Below are 20,380 nucleotides of genomic sequence, written 5' to 3'. Positions count from 1 at the left end.
TAAAAATTTTATTATATTAACTCTTTAATCGAATAATATATATATAATAACAATAACAAATTATTTAAGATATGATCAACTAAATTATCATCATACTACTTATTCTGAGCAACCATATGACAAAAAGAACTCAAATTCACGTCCTTCTGAAATAGTAATGAATAAAATGATTTTTGAAATATCACATCTGGATTAATTTATTAGTTCTTAAAAGACCAAGTATCTTAAATTACTCTTGAGATTTTATTATAAAATGATTTACAACATTTTTTATTATTTAATTGACAGAGAAATCTATCCAACTAATGATTTATCTTTCAGAAACTAATTATTTGATGCCTATGACGATCTTTCGAAATTATGTTGATGTTTAGATAATTTTTTATGATTATTTTTACTATTAATCCTTTTAAAATATGTTTCAAATTTGTGTCGTATATGTATCAACATTCGTTAGCTGCTAATGCTAGGTTATTATTTAAGCAATTTTTTAATGTTTAATTATTCTCTTAATTTTTATAATTTTATTAAATTTTTAATTAAATTTTTATAATTTAAATTTGTAATTTAATCTCAATTCGATAAAAGTTTGTAATTAATTTTTTACTAATTATTATTTTTCATAAGAAAAGTAACAATCTTAATTAGAATATAATATTTCACAGTAAATTTTATATTAAACACAAAAATAAATATTTCAAAAAGAATTTGTATTTAAAAAATGGTAGAAAGGACTTAAAAAGTTTTATTTAATATAAAAATTCAATAATAAATTTTTAAATTATAAAGATTTAATTAAAAATTAAATAAAATTATAGAGACTAAAAAAAGTGATTTATTTTCTTTTAATTTAGTGGTGCTCCTTTAAATTGTGCTTTTGTTCTTAAGAATTTCCGAAAACAATTAAAATAAAGACTATGGGGAGAAAGTTAGGAGAATCACACGCCCAAAAACAGAAATTGCATAATTGTGTTCATGCAATTAAGGAAGGTTCTCTACGCAAGGCATTCAACAAATTAAAATTTATCCACGTCCATCTACCTGAATGGTACTAATGCCATTTATACTAAAGGTCGTGGTAAACTTGGATATGTTCAAGAAGCAAGACATTCTTAGAATTTTTGCCTTTTAAATTTTTTTATTAATTTAATTAAATAATGATATTATTACTTGAACATATTTTTTCTTAGACACTTTAGTGTACGTTGATAACAAATAAAACGCATCTATCTTTTTCAGAAAATTTAATGAAAAGATATATAACTATTTTTAAGTGTTTTTAAAAATATATTCAAATAATACTATTTTATTATTAATTAATTAATTAACTAAACATATATGAAGGCTTGATGTACAACTTGCAAAAAGACCTATATGGAGCGTCACACATGATGCTTTTCTGACCTGAGCTGGGGAGAAAATTAAAATAAAATGGCTTTTATTGGACGAATTCATTGGCCAAGAATACGGCCAATCAAGAACCGATTCCAAGGGTCCCAATTGTGGGTGTATGAGCAGCGAAATGAGCAAGGAAAAAAGAAATTCTTTCATACATAATTACTTTATTCACAGGATATTATTAGATGTCTAATATTATTTAGGGATGAAATGATAAATCTCTTTGTAAAGTTATATTAGAAATACTTAATTTTTTGAGCTAATTTTAAAGTTGAATTACATGTATCTAACACATAAAAATATGAAAATTCAATTATTTACAATTATAAAACTATTCATGTACCTATTTTTAAGGGGGAGAAAAAAGTTTAAGGTGAGATTGTGAATACAGTAAATTATGTGTCACCTATCTGAACCTCTAATCAGATTTGATTAGATAAACTCTTATATTTTATTAGAATTGAATAAACTTAATTATTCTAAAAATTAGGATAAGAAATATTTTACATTTATAAACATTTTAAAATTTATGACAATATCAGATGTAAAACTTGTAATAATATTAATAACTGCAAATAAAAAGAGGAGTATGAAGTTTTGAACATATACATATAAATTACTATTGGAATAAATTTGATGGTATAAATTTCGTCAGTAATTATTTATTTGCAGATTTTTTTGTCTGTCGCTAATTATCAACGGATATTAACTGTTAATTGGTAAAATTCTAGAGCTTATTATTGTCGGATTTATCCCTCGATAAATCCGATGGTAATCTTAAATTTTATTTTTTTAAATTTATTTAAAAATTTAAAATATAATTTTAAATGGTTAAATTAAATAAACTTTAAACTAACAAAATTCAAAATTTACAATTTTCTATAATAATTTGTCTATAATTTTTTGTTAAAAGTTTACAAATAAGTTCACACATCAAATTTTAAAAATAAAAAAGAAAAATAATAATTACTTGTATTTGGAAAAAAGTAGCACTATAAACATATACTCTAAATCTGAAAAAGATGAACTTACATAAAGTTTGATATGAAAAATAAGATATCTCATGGTGGCTAAGTAAATTGTATAGTTGAGACTCTTTAGAAAATAAAATATTGAAAAAAATTAATTACATAAATAGTATATCTGTTTAAGATTCTAAGTAATCCATTAACTTGCATATGTATGACTCACAAATGGTATATTTATTAACTTGTTCATATATTCAAATGAGTAAATTGCAACAAAGTTAGTAAAATTAACAATCAACTCAGCTAAATTAATTCAAAAAATAATAAACTCAGACAATAATAAACTAAAAAAGTTAACAACAATAAATAATTTTAATCAATAGTTAACTTAAAAAATTAACAAGCTAAAATTAATTCAGAGAATTAACAACAATCAACACTAATTAACTCAGAGAACAATTAACTCAGACAACAATAAATTCAGAAAATTAACAATCAATAATAAGTTAATAATTAACTTAAAAAATTAACAAGCTAAAACTAACTCAGAGAATTAACAACAATAAATACTAATTAACTCAGAAAATAATTAACTTAGACAACAATAAACTCAGAAAATTAGCAACAATCAACAATAAATCAATAATTAACTTAAAAAATTAACAAGTTAAAATTAACTCAAAGAATTAACCATAATAAACACTAATTAACTCAAAAGATAATTAACTCAGACAATAATAAAATCTAAAAAATTAACAATCATCTAAAACACCATCAACTCAAAATAAACCCTAAATTATATCCTACCTAACCTAATATTATTTAATTTCTAATTACACTAAATTAATATAACAAACCCTAATCACACACTTCATTAAAATTTTTAATCAATAATTTAATAAATACCTAATAAAATTCTAAACAAAAAAATCTGAAAAAATACAAAAACTATAAGAAAATTATCTTTGATGGTGGCTACAAAATAGTGAAAGCATGGTGGTGACAGAAGACAACAATAAACCTATAATGGTAGAGCTAAAGTTTAGTAACATAAAAAACAACAAAAAAAAAAGGAAAACAACCTTACTTTGGCCGGTGGACCTCAGCCACGGTGATGGCGACGACCTCCAATCGATGGCATGGGACACCAACAGTGGCAACACGACGGCTTTTCATAAAGACTCCAACAGCAGTGATGACGACGATCTGCGACGACAATGTTGCTTATCAGTAGCGACGGTAGTTCCAGTTGGTGACGGCGCACCCTTTTTCATTGGACCAGAGAGAAAGAGATGAGAGAGAGACGAGAGAGAGAAAGAGAGAGAGTTTACAAAAATGAGGGAGAAGAATTTCACGTTTGAATTTTATCCCAAATTTATTATCGGATTTATCAGTGAAAAAATCCAACAGTAAAATGTTCGTCATTGCCTAAACGATATGTTTCGCTAAATCCTGTTATTATCAGAATTTTTCGATGGAAAATTTTACGATAAATTTGACACTAATAAAATTAATTTTTGCGCCTCTATTTACTGTCAAATTTAGCGGCAAAATTTTAAATCTGATGATAACTTATTCGATGGACAAATTTTTATTCATATTTTTCGAAAATTCCACTACTAAATTCAACGATAACCATTGCTAAATTTGTCAGATACTCAATATTTTTTATAGTGTACGCTTATGCAATATTTTTATTTTTTATTTGTCCAATATGTGAATATATAGCACAAATATAAACAAAGTTTGAACTTTCGATCACTTTTAAGGGTGGCAATTGTAAAATAAATTCAATAAGTTATTTCCTACTATCGCACTACAATAAAAATTTCTTTTAATACTAAATTTTTAGTAACAATAACATAATAATCATTATATGTTTTATTTAATTTATGTTTTTGTGATAATTATATATTTTTTATGATTATTAAATAATTATGTTAAAAATAAAATATAAAATAATTAATATTTAATTGTTAATAAATATATTAATAATTATTTTTATTGATGTTAAAAACAAAATAAATTACCTCTAAAACTACTTTTTTTAGTAGCATAGTTAGTGAAGTGATTTGAAAAAACTCCTCTGAACCGAAACAAATTGTAAAATAATAAAATAGCGAATTAATCATCATTAAATTTTTAATTTATATTATGAGTGATTTTTTTTATTTTGATCTAAAAATATGATTAGATATTTAATTTTTTATTTTACCAATTTTTTAAATTTAAAATAGTCTAATTCATTAATTTTTATATAACTTTAGAAAAAAATTACATAAGTGATTGATCAAAGATAACTAACGCTATACAAAATGGATAGTAAAAGCAAAAAGGACGAAGTTTAATTTGTCCCACATAACAACATAAGATGAGTAGAATAACGATTTAAAGAGAAACATATCGGAGAGACACTTCTCTTGCAATGAGGCAAATTAAAGAGACAGCATTTTATGTGAGGAGTGGTGGGAGCATATGATTTGTTTCAGCCCTCACATAGACCCAATTATTAGAATAAACAAATGATATCTTAGTGTGTTACTACACATGTATTCACAAAAATGAATATTAAAAACACATAGCTGGAAGATTCTCTTGATAGAGACATTATAAATATGGAACTCAAGTGTACTTACTTTCCTCAAGCTAAGCTAGTAATTGTATTTGTATCTCTCACTCTTTATTAATTTCCTCTATCTTCTTCTTATTTGCTTGTTAATAAGAATTATATTATTCTCCTAATGGCAAGAATAATGTCATCAGAGCCTTTAATTGTAGGGAGAGTGGTAGGAGATGTTCTTGATCCATTCAATGCAAGCATAAGGATGAGTGTTAGTTATGGGAACAGGCAAGTGTACAATGGCCATGAGTTCTTCCCCTCCACAGTCACCTTCAAGCCCAAGGTTGAGATAGGTGGAACTGAATTGAGGCCCTTCTTTACACTGGTTGGTACCTCTCTCTCTCTCTCTCTCTATATATATATATATATATATATATACTCCTCTCATCTCTTCTTCTTTTGTTCCTTTTTCTCTTTATAGGTTTAAAAATGGGAAAACCTTTGGCAGTTTGGCTGTTGTTATCTTTATATAATAATAGTAATAGTAGCTCGCTCTATTATAATAGCTGGTGGTTACTTCTACGAGAATGTCTTCGTGTAATGACAATATATAAATTATTAGATGATTCAGTTAAACAAGTCAAATTATTTAAACGGTTCATAATATCATCTTTACACGAATTCGTTTTCGTAGAAGTAGCCAACACTAACACGATCAGTATTATGATACATATATATAAATACATAGAATGTAAATGTCTCTCTTTTGGGTTGCAGGTCATGACTGATCCGGATGTTCCTGGCCCTAGTGATCCTTATCTCAGAGAGCACTTGCATTGGTAAAACTTAATTAAATTTTTACTACATGAAAATTAATCAGGTTAACAACTAAAACCAAAATAAAACAGCTGTTTATTACAAACACATAATGCATCATTTGGTCATATGAAAGAGACACACACATATTATCACGACTCATAGGCATGCATTAATTTCACACAGCTAGAGGTGTATCTAGATCTCTAAGAGTCAAGCAAATTAAAAAAAATGAAATATTTATCTGCAGGATAGTGACAGACATTCCAGGCACAACAGATGCCACATTTGGTAGGTCTCTCATTCCTCTTTTGATATCTATGGATACTACAAGACTGAGAAATAATAATAATGTTGTTGATGTATGTTTAATTATTTGTTTTAGGGAAAGAGTTGGTGAGCTACGAGATGCCAAAGCCTAACATTGGGATCCATAGGTATGTTTTTGTGCTCTTCAAGCAAAAACGAAGGCAGTGTGTTACCACCATTCCTTCTTGCAGGGATCACTTCAACACCCGCACTTTCGCCGCCGACAACGACCTCGGCCTCCCTGTCGCTGCCGTCTACTTCAATGCTCAGAGGGAAACCGCTGCCAGGAGGCGTTAATTAATTAATTAAGAAGTAGCTAGAGATCCCAGTGTGGGTGAATGAAAAATAATTTACTTGTATTGCAGAAAAAAGGGAATCATTTCTTTTTTGACTATCATGTATGTATGTATGTATGTAGAAGGGTTACTTTTTCGTTATCACATATATGCTGTGTGTTTTAATTTCCATGGTATATACGCCATGTCGTTTCATCTAATCATAATAATTACTACTTTAGGATTTGCTTCCCATCTTAGCTTGTTTCTTTTGTCTATTATTTTTCCTTCATTAAAACCAAATCTATGTATGTTCCCGCTTTATACAGTCAATGATGCATTATTCACTTAGCTTGTTTTATCTGTTTGTGATTATATGTATTCAGAACTAAATGTCAACAATGGCGTCTACATACATTATTATTACCTGAAATTATAATCATGTGTTTTCAGATTGACAATTTGACATCCATATATCTTTGGGGTACATACTCATCCCCCTCTCAGAAACGTAATAATGAGTATGCAGTTAGTTTTCTTTTTTAATCCAAGAGATGAACATGCAACCCTAGGGCTTTAAAAAAATGGTTTTATTTAATTTATTTGATTTTTGAGACGATAAATATTTGAGTTAATAAAATGTAATATTACATAATTGAATATTTATGTTATAATAATATATAATAATAATTAAAAATTAATAATAATGACTCGGGATAGGAAACTATTCAAGAATTTGATGGTATCAAGTACCTCCACCTTCTTCACCACCAAATGGTTTGTCTTTTCCTCTCTTAATAATATAAGAAAAATGTTTGGGAAATAAAAATTTTCAACTTAAAACTGTGAAAAGTTTTTAATTTTGGTTTTATTTATATTATGGAAAAGTATATGAACCAAAAAGTAATCAGCCAAAAAGCAAACAATTTAACTAATTTATAATTATATTTAATTAATTTTATTTATTTTTAATTTATAATATTTAATATTAATTGCTTCTCACCCCAAATTAAAATTAAAATTTTGAATGATACGTTGGAGAAATAAGGGCAGGGATCACAGAACTTCCGACAATCCTAATTCTTAGTATATAAAAAAATTTATAAAATATATAAAAAAACATTCATTTAGTATGAAAAAGAAACATTCTGATACTTAGTAGAAGAAACATCCTAATGCTTAGTATAAACATCATTCACTTAAAAGTTTTAGATTTACCTAGAGATATTTGACTGATTTTTGACTGGTATCTTCTTAATTTCCTAGCATTGTTGTTATATTATTTCTATACATTACTCTTTTAAGATATCAAGCGCTACTCATATTTTAATTTGTCATTAATTGAATAATTTTCTTATACACCCATTATAATTAAAACTAATGAAATAATATCTTTTAATTGATAGTGAACTATTAATATTAATTTATTTTTTTAAAAACATTAACAAAAATATTATTCTATTTTTTTAATAATACATTAATTGATAATATTGACTATGCATTTAGTGCTATTTCAAAAAGATAATTTAATTGTTTTAACTAAAAATTTAAATAGTAATAACCTATACACGGTGAGTGTTCTATTAATAATAACCAAGGTTATTGGTCCATCTCCCTAATGGAGCTGATGGAGTCTCTCTCCACTGCAAGTAATGCCCTATCTGTGGGTAGAGCGTTCATGATTTAGTTTTTTTATAAACTGGATTGAAATTGTACTAAATCATTTTAAATAGTTTAAAAATTGAACCAAACTGTTTTATCATATAAAAAATTAGTTTTAAACTAATTTATAATATAATTGTTACGACCTGGTCCAAACATCATGTGGGCCGACCTGATTCATAGGCCACCTGATTCGAACGGTTGGTTGCGAGGCGCCCAATCACCGACTCGGACACGCATTCTTGACAGTTCTCTATTACAGTTGTATGGGGAAGCTTTGAGGAAGGTGGGTGTGCCTTTGCGGGGCCCACCTCTGACACGGTATATATGAGGAGGGTCCTACCCCTCCCCAAGGTACGTCACACACATCACTTTACCCCCTTTTCGCCTGCACACTTAACTGACTAGAGCGTCGGAGTGTCTTTGCAGGTGACACCCCCTCTCCACACAAAGAACTCGGGACGTCGGCTACTCCACCTACAACCCAGTAACTCGGAACCAGGCGATACCCCATCTTACCCACCGAAATATCATCCCGATCCGTCCGGTACCCGAGCAACCGAATAATAATATATCAGTTTAAACCAGTTCATAAAAATAAAATCAATTTTAATTAAAAAAATCAGTTTAAATTAATTTATAAACTAAAACTAATTTTAACATATAAAAAAAAATAGTTTTTACATTCTCTCTCTCCTTTTCATCTTTCTCTCCCTCCTCTCTTTCTCTTTCTCTTTCTCTTTCTCTTTCTCTTTCTCTCTCTTTCTCTCTCTCTCTCTCTCCTTCTCTTCCTCTCCTTCTCTCTCTCTCCTTATCCTTTTTCTCCCCCTCTCTCTCTTCATCTCCCTTTTCTCTCCCTTCTTTTCTCTCTCTCTCTCTCTCTCTCTCTCTCTCCTCTTTCTCTTTTTTTTTTCTCTCATTCTCCTCTTTTCCCCTGAAGAGGTATTAAATTTAGATAGAAGGTTTAAAAGAAGATGAAGGTTTGAAGAAGAGAAGAGTGGTTGAAAAGAGAGAGGTTGAGAAAAGTTAGACCTACAATTTGAATCTGCATTCTGTATTCAATTAATTAAACTGTGTAGAAGCATATGAAAGCTTAGCATACAACAAACATACAACTAATCTCACTAACTTCTAGAAGCTGATCTCTAACTGATTTCTAACTAACTTATTTAAATAGAAAGCACAACACTAACTCAACACTAAAAGCGCACAGTAAATCCTCTAGCTTACTCAGCAGTAGTTCAACTCTAGACCTAAAATCAACCTTGTGTTTGTTGTAAGCTCGGTGGTGAGAAAAACACAAACATCCAAATATCCTGAGGCTTTTATAAGGAGGTTTCTTTTCCAGTAGCTTCTTTATTAGTGACTGTCCATTCAGTACAGGTGTAGATAACATATTTATCAACTTTGCTGCTGTAGTAAACGCCTTACCCCATAACTTTGTAGGCATTGAGGCTCCTGCTAGCAATGTTAGGCCCATTTCAACTACATGCATGTGCTTTCTTTCTACTGAGCCATTTTGTTGGTGGACATGAGGACAAGAGAAATAATGCTGAATTCCTCTTTCCTGCAATGCCTTTAACAAACTAACATATGCAGCTGCATTGTCGCTTTGAAGCATTTTTAATTTTGTATTTAATTGCAGTTCAACTAATTCTTGGAAGTGATTAAAAACTGTGTTTAACCTGAGCTCTAGATTTAATGAGATATAACCAGGTAAACTTCGAGAATGCATCAATAAAGTTCACAAAATACCATCAATTTTCATTATTATCAACTATGGATGATGGTCCCCATATGCCTGTGTACACAAGTTCTAAAGGACTAGAATATACTATTTGTGAAGTGGGAAAAAGGAGCTGGTGTGACTTTCCTATGCAGCAAGCTGTGCAACTTATTTGACAACTAATTGAAACTGGAATGTTACAAGCATTTAGGACTTTTTTTCATTATGACTCGGATGTCCAAATTTGGCATGCCAGATTTGAAGGTTGGTCTTGTTTTTGAGAGAGGTATGATAGGCTGCTGGTGTGTGTATTGTAGTGAATTTGAGAAATTTATAGAGACCTTTATCAACCTTCCCTTAAAGCACAACTTCTTTAGTTTTTTGTGATTTAATGCAACACTTATCAACATAAAATTCAAAGAAAACTTTGTTATCATAGCAGAATTTATGTACACTCATTAAATTCTTTGTGATTTCAAGTACAAATAACAGTTTTCTTAACATAAATAATCTAGAGCTCAAGTCAGATTTAACGCACGGATTACCAACTGAGTTGATTTGAAAACTTGTCCTATCTCCTATCACAACTTGTTCACCACCAACATATTCCTCTTTCTTCATCAGATTTTGTTCATCATGCGTCATGTGGTGTGTGGCTCCTAAATCAGGATACCAGTTCGGGTCTTGAATGGTTGCTGGTGTGGCTAATACATTGCTGAAGTTGGCTTTAGGTTGGTTAACCTGATTGCTATAGTCTCCTTCATATGGCTCCTCACTATATCTATACCAACAAGTTTTGGCTGTGTGACTAATCTTGTCACAAGCCTGACATTGTGGCCTTTCATATTGTCCTCTTCCATCATTCATTATGCCTCTTCCATACTGTTCTCTTCCGTATTCATAGTGAGACTATTCTTGCATTTCTCTATTCTTAGTGTACAGGCCTGATATTCTTCTTGCTTCATTCTGTAGATCTTTCATTATTCTGCCTCCTCTGCTCATTTTTTCTGTTCTTCCACGAAATTGTCTCTAAAGGTATCTCTTGCTGCTGAATTTTGAGAAAGAAATTGGCTCTGTTGATTTTATGAATATTGTGAATGTTGAGCTACATTCGCTTGCACAAAGGTTTCAGATCTTCTAAATCTTGCTAGCATACTCTCATGAGCTAACATCAGCGCTTCTAATTTTCCTATAGTTATGCTATGTGATCTTGCTAAGACTGAGATCACCATATTACCATACTCCTTAGTCAAGTCGTGTAGAATCGCATTAACATGGTCACTTTCTTTCATTGATTCACCTACAGAGACTAATGCATCTATAGTACTTTTTATTAACAATACATACTTAGTAACTGATACACCTATTTGAATAGTACTCAATTTGTTCTTCAACTGCATTTCCTTGGCTTTAATTTGAGAAGAGAAATGATCTTCTAACCTTTTCCAGATCTAATGAGTAAGTGTACAACCAACAATTTTTGTAGTGAAAGGATTTGACATAGAAACTAGTAACCAAGACTTCAGAAGAGCATCTTGTTGCTTCCACTTCTAAAACTAGATTTATCGAGCCATCAGCAAGGAAAACTTGAGGAATATCTTCTCTGGTAAGGTGATTCAGCATATTATTGCTTTCAACTATTGATATATGCCTTATCTTTCCATTGTAGATAATTATTTTCATCCAATTTTATGGATATTGGAGTTGCAACAAAGTTCTACGCCATCGTTCTTGAGATCTGTTCTGCTGTTTGCGGAAGCTGTGGTACCTCAGCTCTGATACCATGAAAAAGTATCAAAACTTGGATAAAAGGTTTAGAAGAAGATGAAGGTTTGAAGAAGAGAAGAGTGGTTGAAAAGAGAGAGGTTGAGGAAAGTTAGATCTGCAATCTAAATCTGCATTCTGTATTCAATCAACTAAACTGTATAGTAAGAGTGTGATCCCTTTTATAGCTACAACAGTGTAAAATTCTAGAAGCCTATAGAAGCTCAGCATACAACTAACACACAACTAATCTCACTAACTTCTAGAAGATGACCTCTAACTGATTCCTAACTAACTTCTTTAAACAGAAAGCACAGCACTAACTTAATACTAAAGGCGCACAGCAAATCCTCTAACTTACTCAGTAGAGTTCAACGCTCCTATCACGCCCCTCCTCTCTTTTCCTTCTCTCTCCCCCTTTTCTATCCCTCTCCTCTCTCTCCATCCATTCTCTCTCTTATTCTCTCTTTCTCATAACAATGTGCTATAATATTATTATTTTATTATTATATTTATAATTATACTTATAACATGTTCAATTTGTTATACATTTTATATTATTCATGTATTATTATTATTTAATAAATATTCTATGTTAAAAATGTGATTTATTTATTTATTTTAACTAATTTACAATTTTATTTCTATTTTATATTATGGTTGGTTTTTTAAAATATTGTTGAGACTTGTTATGTCATTGTTGGTTATTTAAAATTTGATGTTGAGACTTGTTACATATATTTATTTTTTTAAATTTACAAAACTGCAAATCCAATTCAATCCAAACTGCTTGAAATTGGATCAGATCAGATTGGATTTGTTTAAAAATTTATCCAATCCAAACTGCACTGCAAGTAAAATTGATGTTCAGATTGAATGAGTTTTTAACTCAAAATCGATCCAAACCGCACCACAAACATCCCTACTTATAACATCTATAATTTAATATTTATAACATTCATAATTTTATATTCATAATATTTATAATTAATAAATTTTTGTAATTAATATTACCAAATTTTAAACTATGTATCTTATTGTATATTTTAAATTATCTCATATATTCACCGATAATTCATAATTTTAATTATTTTAATATTTTTTAGAGTAAATAATTATTTTTAACTATCAAAGATTCAAACGTCAACAAAACTAACTATAAAAGAATAAAACTAATTTTATACCCATAAAAAATAAATTATGTTCGACAAAAATGACCAATAGTTAATTTTTTTATTGATTTTGTTAAATTAATCAAAATATCCAAACTACCCGGTCTATGTTGTTATCTTCATCCTTTTAAACTTTCTGTTAATAATAAAATTGCTATCCATTTTTTTTATTTTAAACACCATCATTGTATGATCACCACAACCACTGGTAACACCACCACCACTATACCACGACTATCACCATTGCCAACACTACCGTCAACATAACACAACAACAAATAGAGACAGAGAATGAGATAAAAGGAGATAAACAATAACACCAACAAATAGAGAGCACGCGCTTTGTGGGAATAGCGACGAGGCGAGTGGATCTGGGAGTGGTGAGTTCGAATACGTCGCTCATGTCAATCTCGCTCGGCTTAATCCCATTGGAAAGCTCCCATGTGAAGCAGTGGAGTAGATAGGCCACCGCCAGCTCAAGCGCGTACAGCTTTAACTACATCACAGAGAAAGATCTTCGACCTGATTCGAACAGTATGAACTCGAAATTTCTTCCCTTGAAGTCCAGAATGCCAACCTTCAAGAACCGCCAGGGACTGAACGTCTCCGGCTCTTCCTAGCTGCTTGGGTCCCTTCGTATGGCCCACGCGTTGATCATAACGTGCACCCACTTTGGGATAAAGTTGCCTCCAATTGTTGTTTCTTCCGCTGTTTGATGGAAGAGGAGGGGGATCGACAGGTGGAGGCAAAGGGTCTCCTTGAGTACGCATCGGAGGTAGGTGAGCTTCTCGAAGTCGGACTCCTCGACCCGACGGTCTAAGCTCACAACTTGGACTAGCTCTTGTTGAACCAAATCAACGGAAAAGGAAAAAATAGTAAAAAGAAAAGGGATAAGAAGACATTGTCGATGAAGGTTGTCGTTGCCTTAAAGAACGTAGAGGGAGACACACAGGGCAATGAGCGAGGAAGAGAGAAAAATAGAAAAAAGGAAGAACAGAGGAAGAGGCAACGACGTGGGGGAAGCCACCATTGCCACTGCCGCCACTGCGTGTGGAGAAGAAAGAAAAGGGATCCGACAAAGAAAGAAAAGAGAATGTGGGTGTGAAAAAGGAGGAGAAAATGTAATTAAGTAAGAGATAAAGAATGGATGGTTAACAATGGTGAGTGGCTATAGAGATAAAGAAAAAAGTTGTTGAAGATAACAAGAAAGGAGTAATTTGAGTATTTTAATTAATATTTTAATAAAATTAATAAAAAAATTAATGATCGGTTATTTTTGTAGAACGTAATTCATCTCTTTAGGTACAACGTTAATTTTATTCTTTTATTATTAGTTTTGTCAATGTCTAAATTTTTTATGGTCGAAAATTGTTATTTACTTATATTTTTTATTTGATATTATTCATATGTATGTTTATTTATTGATTTTAACACGATGAGTTAATAATTACTTTAAAAAATTATTTGTTAATTTTTGTTTATATTTTATATTTTATTTTTTGTTTTATAATAGCCTATATTTAAGACTATGAGTTGTAGAATTGTAGTAGTTGTTAAAATTCATTAATTTAATATCTATAATTTTATATTATAACATCTATACTTTTAAACATATAACATTGATAATCAATTAGTTGGTACTGATTTATTATTATTTACTATTTTTTTAAGAGAAAAGGACAAATAGGTCCTTGACCTTTTGTCCCGCGGATATTTTCGTCCCTGACCATTGAAAAATACTTTTAAGTCCCTGACCTTCACAAAACTTGGACGGATCAGTCCCTGACGGAGGCATTTGGACGGAGGGACTGATCCGTCCAAGTTTTGTGAAGGTCAGGGATTTAAAAGTATTTTTCAATGGTCAGGAACAAAAATGTCCGCAGGACAAAAGGTCAGGGACCTATTTGTCCTTTTCTCTTTTTTTAAATCACAAACTAACAATTTTGTATATTTTTTATTTTTATTAAATAGGTTAGAGATATATTAAATATAAATTCTTTTGATTTTTTATAAAATGTATTGAAATGATTTTTTTTCCAAAGATAGTAGGTTATATTTTATTAATTATTGAAAAATAAAATACAAAGATGTCCAAAAGCAGGACAGCATAATAAAAGGTGGGGATTTCCCAAAAACACTACACTGAAGGTATTCATCCAACGGTGCGTGGTCGAAAAACGAAGAAAAATATTAAAGAAGAAAGAATGATAAATCAAATTGAATGCAACTAAGAGCTTGCCTCATGGAGATGACGACCTAAACTGGGAGTTCTTTGGATTTCACGGAGCAACTTGACAAAGCTTGCTAGAATGGCAGACTGCATAAAAGTAGAACCTTCAAAAATCAACTGGTTGCGAGTTTTCCAGCAGTTCCAGCAAATGATGGCAAGCAATTGAGGATTACGGTCAGCATTCTTCAATGGGTTAAGTATCTCTGTTGATGCAGTCCACCATGTCCAAAAGTCGTTAGGACTCTGAGGGGGATGACAGTCATGAGGATAACTCTGAGACCATACGTCTTTAATTCTAGAGCAATCAATCAAACAATGAGTGACTGTTTCCGTTGCTTCATGACAGCAGGGGCATATTGGTGATATATATGGGATGCGGTGATGAATCTGAGCAAGCACCAGAAGTCGGCCATGGAGAGCTTTCCAGATAAATAGCTTAATTTTGTGAGGTAAGTTCAACTTCTATAGATCAATCCATGTCTTTTTCTGCTGCATATAATTAGGGCAAAGCTCTAGAGGCTGATGGTAAAATAAATAGCCAATTCTGTAACCTGAAACTGTATCATATTGCTTGGATTTGTTCAAATCCCATTGCAACTTGTCCCTACTCTGCTGAATTTTAACCGACAAAATCCTATTTGCAATGTCTTGGGGAAATAATTCTTGAATGAGATTCTGATTCCAATTCCTATCTTCAGTAATTAGATCTTTAACTCTTGGAACCAACTCAGAAATAGCCTGTCTATTTGGCATGTCAGAAATCATTAAAGGATACGGAGGAGGCAGCTAAGGATCCTCAAAGGTTTGGATATTATCACTAGTACCCACAGCCCAATTAAGATATTTTTCAACAATCTTTCGGCCTTCCAGTATGCTCCTCCATCCCCAAGAAGGTAAGACTCCAATTTCTGCCGTTATAGCATTACTGATGAGCGGATAATTTATACGCTTTTTAGCATTATTTTTAGGTAGTTTTTAGTATGATTTAGTTAGTTTTTAGTATATAATTATTAGTTTTTAAATAAAAATCACATTTCTGGACTTTACTATGAGTTTGTGTGTTTTTCTGTGATTTCAGGTATTTTCTAGCTGAAATTGAGGGACTTGAGCAAAAATCTGATTCAGAGGCTGAAAAAGGACTGCAGATGCTGTTGGATTCTGTCCTCCCTGCACTCGAAGTAGATTTTCTGGAGCTACAGAAGCCCAATTGGCGTGCTCTCAATTGCGTTGGAAAGTAGACATCCTGCCACCAAGTTTTTATTCAAGAATTCCATACTCAAACCGTTTCCCCCTATAGATGAAAAAGGAAGAGGCCTTTGACATTAGTATTTATCATTACCCTTTCATAGATACGAGCTGGATGGATGATTAGTAGACCAAGTCCAATTAAATGCAAGGCCTTCAAGTTTCCAGCAATATATAATAGTCCATACTTTTCTCGAGATTTGATGGCCCAAATTGGCATTCAAAGTCAGCCTAAAATTTCTGGCGTAAAATGCCCAAACTGGCACCAAAATTGGAGTTAAACGCCCAAACTGGCACCAAAGCTGGCGTTTAACTCCAGGAACAGTTTATGCACGAAAAAGCTACAATGCTCAGCCCAAGCACACACCAAGTGAGCCCCGAAAGTGGATTTCTGCATCATTTACTTATTTCTGTAAACCCTAGGCTACTAGTTCATTATAAATAGAACCTTTTACTATTGCATTTTAATCTTTGATCAGTTTTATGCTATCATAGACTATCATTTGGGAGGCTGACCTCACAGCCATGCCTAGACTTTTCACTTATGTATTTTCAACGGTGGAGTTTCTACACCCCATAGATTAAGGTGTGGAGCTCTGCTATTCTTCATGAATTAATACAAGTACTATTGTTTTTCTCTTCAATTCACGCCTACTTCTTCTCTAAGATATCCACTCGCACTTCAACCTGATGAATGTGATGATCCGTGACACTCATCATCATTCTCACCTATGAGCGCGTGCCTGACAACCACGTCCGTTCTATCTACAATAGCTTGAGTGTGTATCTCTTGGGTTTCTAATCTAAGATTAGAACCTTCGTGGTATAGGCTAGAAATATTGGCAGCCATTCTTGGGAGCCAGAAGGTCTAAACCTTGTCTGTGATATTTCGAGTAGGATCCAGGATCCGGAAAGTCTAAATCTTATCTGTGGTATTCCGAGTAGGATCTGGGAAGGGATGACTGTGATGAGCTTCAAACCTGCGAATATGGGGCGCAAGTGACAGTGCGCAAAAGGACAATGGTCCTATTCCGACGCTAGCGGGAACCGACAGATGATTAGCCCTGCGGTGATAGTGCAGATGGAATTGTTTTCATCTGAGAGGATCATACAGCTTGCCATGGAAGGAGGTAACACATGGTTGGAAGAAGGCAGTAGGAAAGCAGAGGTTCAGAAGCAACAAAGCACCTCCATACGCTTATCTGAAATCCCACCAATGAATTACATAAGTATTTCTATCTTATTTCTATTTTATTTAATTATATTTTAATTATCAAAACCTCAAAACCATTTGAATCTGCCTGATAGAGATTTACAAGCATGACCATAGCTTGCTTCAAGCCGACAATCTCCGTGGGATCGACCCTTACTCACGTAAGGTATTACTTGGACGATCCAATGTACTTGCTGGTTAGTTGTGCGGAATTGAAAAAGTGTGATTGTAATTTCGTGCACCAAGTTTTTGGCGCCGTTGCCGGGGATTGTTCGAGTTTGGACAACTAACGGTTCATCTTGTTGCTCAGATTAGGTAATTTTATTTTATTTTTAAGCTTTTTATTTTCGAAAAATTTCAAAAAAAAATTTTAATTATTCTATGACTTTAGAATTTTTAAGAATGAATTCTAGAGTTTCAGATGATGCTTTTATCATCACAGGAGCTAATTGATTTCCATCAATTTGGCTGTTGTATGTAATGTCCTGCTGAAGCTTGGCTAGCCATGTCTAATCTTTTTAGACTGAAGCTTTAGACTAACATTGCATGATTCCTGGAATCCCTATTAAAAATTTTGAATTTATTTATTTTCTCTTTTTCCAATTAATTTTCGAAAAATACAAAAAAAATTCATAAAATCATAAAAACCAAAAATTTTGTGTTTCTTGTTTGAGTCTAGTGTCAAATTTTAAGTTTGGTGTCCATTGCATTTTTCTTATTTTCGAAAATTCATCATGTTCTTCATTGATCCTCAAGTTGTTCTTGATGATTTTCTTGGGTCTGATCTTTAAATTCTCTTGTTTTGTGTCTTTTGTTGTTTCTCATGTGCATTCTCAATTTGTTAGTGTCTCTAATATAAAAATTTCTAAGTTTGGTGTCTTGCATGTCTTTCTTTTCTTAAAAATATGTGTTGATGTTTATATTGACATTCAACGTGTTCTTGCATGCATTGTTTATTTGATCTTAGTTATTCGTGATTAATTTCATTTTGTTGTTGCTTTCTCTCATCATTAAAAATTCAAAAATTTCAAAATTATGTCTTTTCAAGTCAATAAAACACAGAATTGAAGATTCAAAACATACAGCAGAAGAATCACAGAAAAAAAGGCTGGGCGTTCAAAACGCCCAATGAGGAAGGAAAACTGGCGTTTAAACGCCAGCCAAGATACCTGGCTGGGCGTTAAACGCCCAAAAGGGTAGTATTTTGGGCGTTAAACGCCAGAATGGATACCATTCTGGGCGTTTAACACTAGGACAACACAAGGGAGGTAAGTTAGTTTTTAATTCAAATCTTTTTTCAAATCTTCATACTTTTTCAAAATCACATCTTTTTCAAATCCTATCTTTTTCAATTTCCTTCTTAATATTTTTGAAAACTTTAAAATTTGATTTTCAAAATCTTTTTCTTATTTTTATTTCATAATTTTCGAAATTAATGCTAACAATTAATGTTTTGATTCAAAAATTTCAAGTTGTTACTTGCCTATTAAGAAAGGTTCAATCTTTAAAATCATATCTTTTAGTTTCTTATTAGTAAAGTAATCAACTTTGATTTTCAAAAAAATTCAAATCTTTTTAAATTGTTCTTCAATCATATCTTTTCAAAATCCTTGATTTCAAAATCTTTTTCTAACTTCCTATCTTTTCAAAATTTATTTTCAAAACCACTTTCTCACTTTTGATTTTCGAAAACCATTAACCATTTTTCAAAATTCTTTTTAATTAACTAATTGTTTTAAATTTTAATTTTATTTTGTTTCTTTTAAAAATTTTCGAAAATCCCTTCTCTCATCTATTTCTATTTAAGGACTAACACTCCTCCTCAATTAGCAATTCGGACTCTCTCTCCTTCTTCATATGTTCAAATTCTTATCTATCTACCTCATCCCTCTATTCCTGTTTTCCTCTGACACCTCAAGGAATCTCTATACTGTGACATAGAGGATTCCATACTTTCTTGTTCTCTTCTCTTTCATATGAGCAGGAACAAGGACAAGGGAATTCTTGTTGAAGCTGATCCTGAACCTGAAAGGACCTTGAAGAGGAAGCTAAGAGAAGCAAAAGCACATCTCTCTAGAGAGGACCTAACAGAAATTTTCGAAAAAGAAGAAGACATGGCAGTCAAAAATAACAACAATGCCAACAATGCAAGGAAGATGCTTGGTGACTTTATTACACCCTCTTCTGATTTCTGTGGAAGGAGCATCTCAATTCCTACAATTGGAGCAAACAACTTTGAGCTTAAGCCTCAATTAGTTTCTCTAATGCAGCAGAATTGCAAGTATCATGGACTTCCATTGGAAGATCCTCATAAGTTTTTAGCTGAATTCTTGCAAATCTGTGACACTGTTAAGACCCATGGGGTTGACCCTGAGGTCTACAGGCTTATGCTTTTCCCCTTTGCTGTAAGAGACAGAGCTAGGACATGGTTGGACTCACAACCTAAAGAAAGCCTGAACTTTTGGGAAAAGCTGGTCAATGCCTTCTTGGCAAAGTTCTTTCCACCTCAAAAATTGAGTAAGCTTAGAGTGGAAGTCCAGACCTTCAGACAGAAGGAAGGCGAATCCCTCTATGAAGCTTGGGAAAGAAACAAGCAATTGATCAGAAGGTGTCCTTCTGGCATGCTTTCAGAATGGAGCATCATATGCATATTCTATGATGGTCTGTCTGAACTGTCCAAGATGTCATTGGACAACTCTGCTGGTGAATCTCTTCATCTAAAGAAGACGACTGAAGAAGCTCAGGAACTCATTGAAATGGTTGTAAATAACCAGTTCATGTACACTTCTAAAAGAAATCTTGTGAACAATGGGACAACTCAGAAGAAAGGAGTTCTTGAGATTGATACTCTGAATGTAATATTGGCTCAGAACAAAAATATTGACTCAGCAAGTCAATATGATTTCTCAGAGTCTGTCTGGAATGCAAGCTGCAACAGGCAGTACTAAAGAAGCTTCCTCTGAAGAAGAAGCTTATGATCCTGAGAATCCTGGAATGGAAGAGGTGAATTACACGGGAGAATCCTATGGAAACACCTATAAT

At 32.0% G+C, this 20,380-nt stretch overlaps 1 protein-coding gene across 2 annotated transcripts; it reads left to right on the top strand.

The window, feature by feature from the left end:
- The first annotated feature begins 5,025 nt into the window (after positions 1-5,025).
- Positions 5,026-6,673, top strand: LOC107648269 (protein CENTRORADIALIS-like). Of its 2 annotated transcripts, XM_088491725.1 has the most exons (5): positions 5,026-5,311; positions 5,704-5,765; positions 5,993-6,033; positions 6,128-6,179; positions 6,243-6,673. In XM_088491725.1, exons 1-5 carry the CDS (start codon positions 5,108-5,110, stop codon positions 6,346-6,348), a joined length of 465 nt encoding a protein of 154 aa, XP_088347851.1. In that variant the 5' UTR covers positions 5,026-5,107; the 3' UTR covers positions 6,349-6,673. The 2 variants fall into 2 exon arrangements, with proteins under 2 accessions (XP_088347851.1, XP_088347850.1); XM_088491724.1 differs by having other exon boundaries at positions 6,128-6,673.
- The last annotated feature ends 13,707 nt before the right edge of the window (positions 6,674-20,380 follow it).

Source organism: Arachis ipaensis, chromosome B6, assembly GCF_059453495.1.
Source record: "Arachis ipaensis isolate K30076 ecotype BB chromosome B6, ASM5945349v1, whole genome shotgun sequence".
Taxonomy (NCBI): Eukaryota; Viridiplantae; Streptophyta; class Magnoliopsida; order Fabales; family Fabaceae; genus Arachis; species Arachis ipaensis.
Note: the sequence above shows the minus strand (reverse complement) of the source record. Positions and strands in the feature narration are given on the sequence as shown.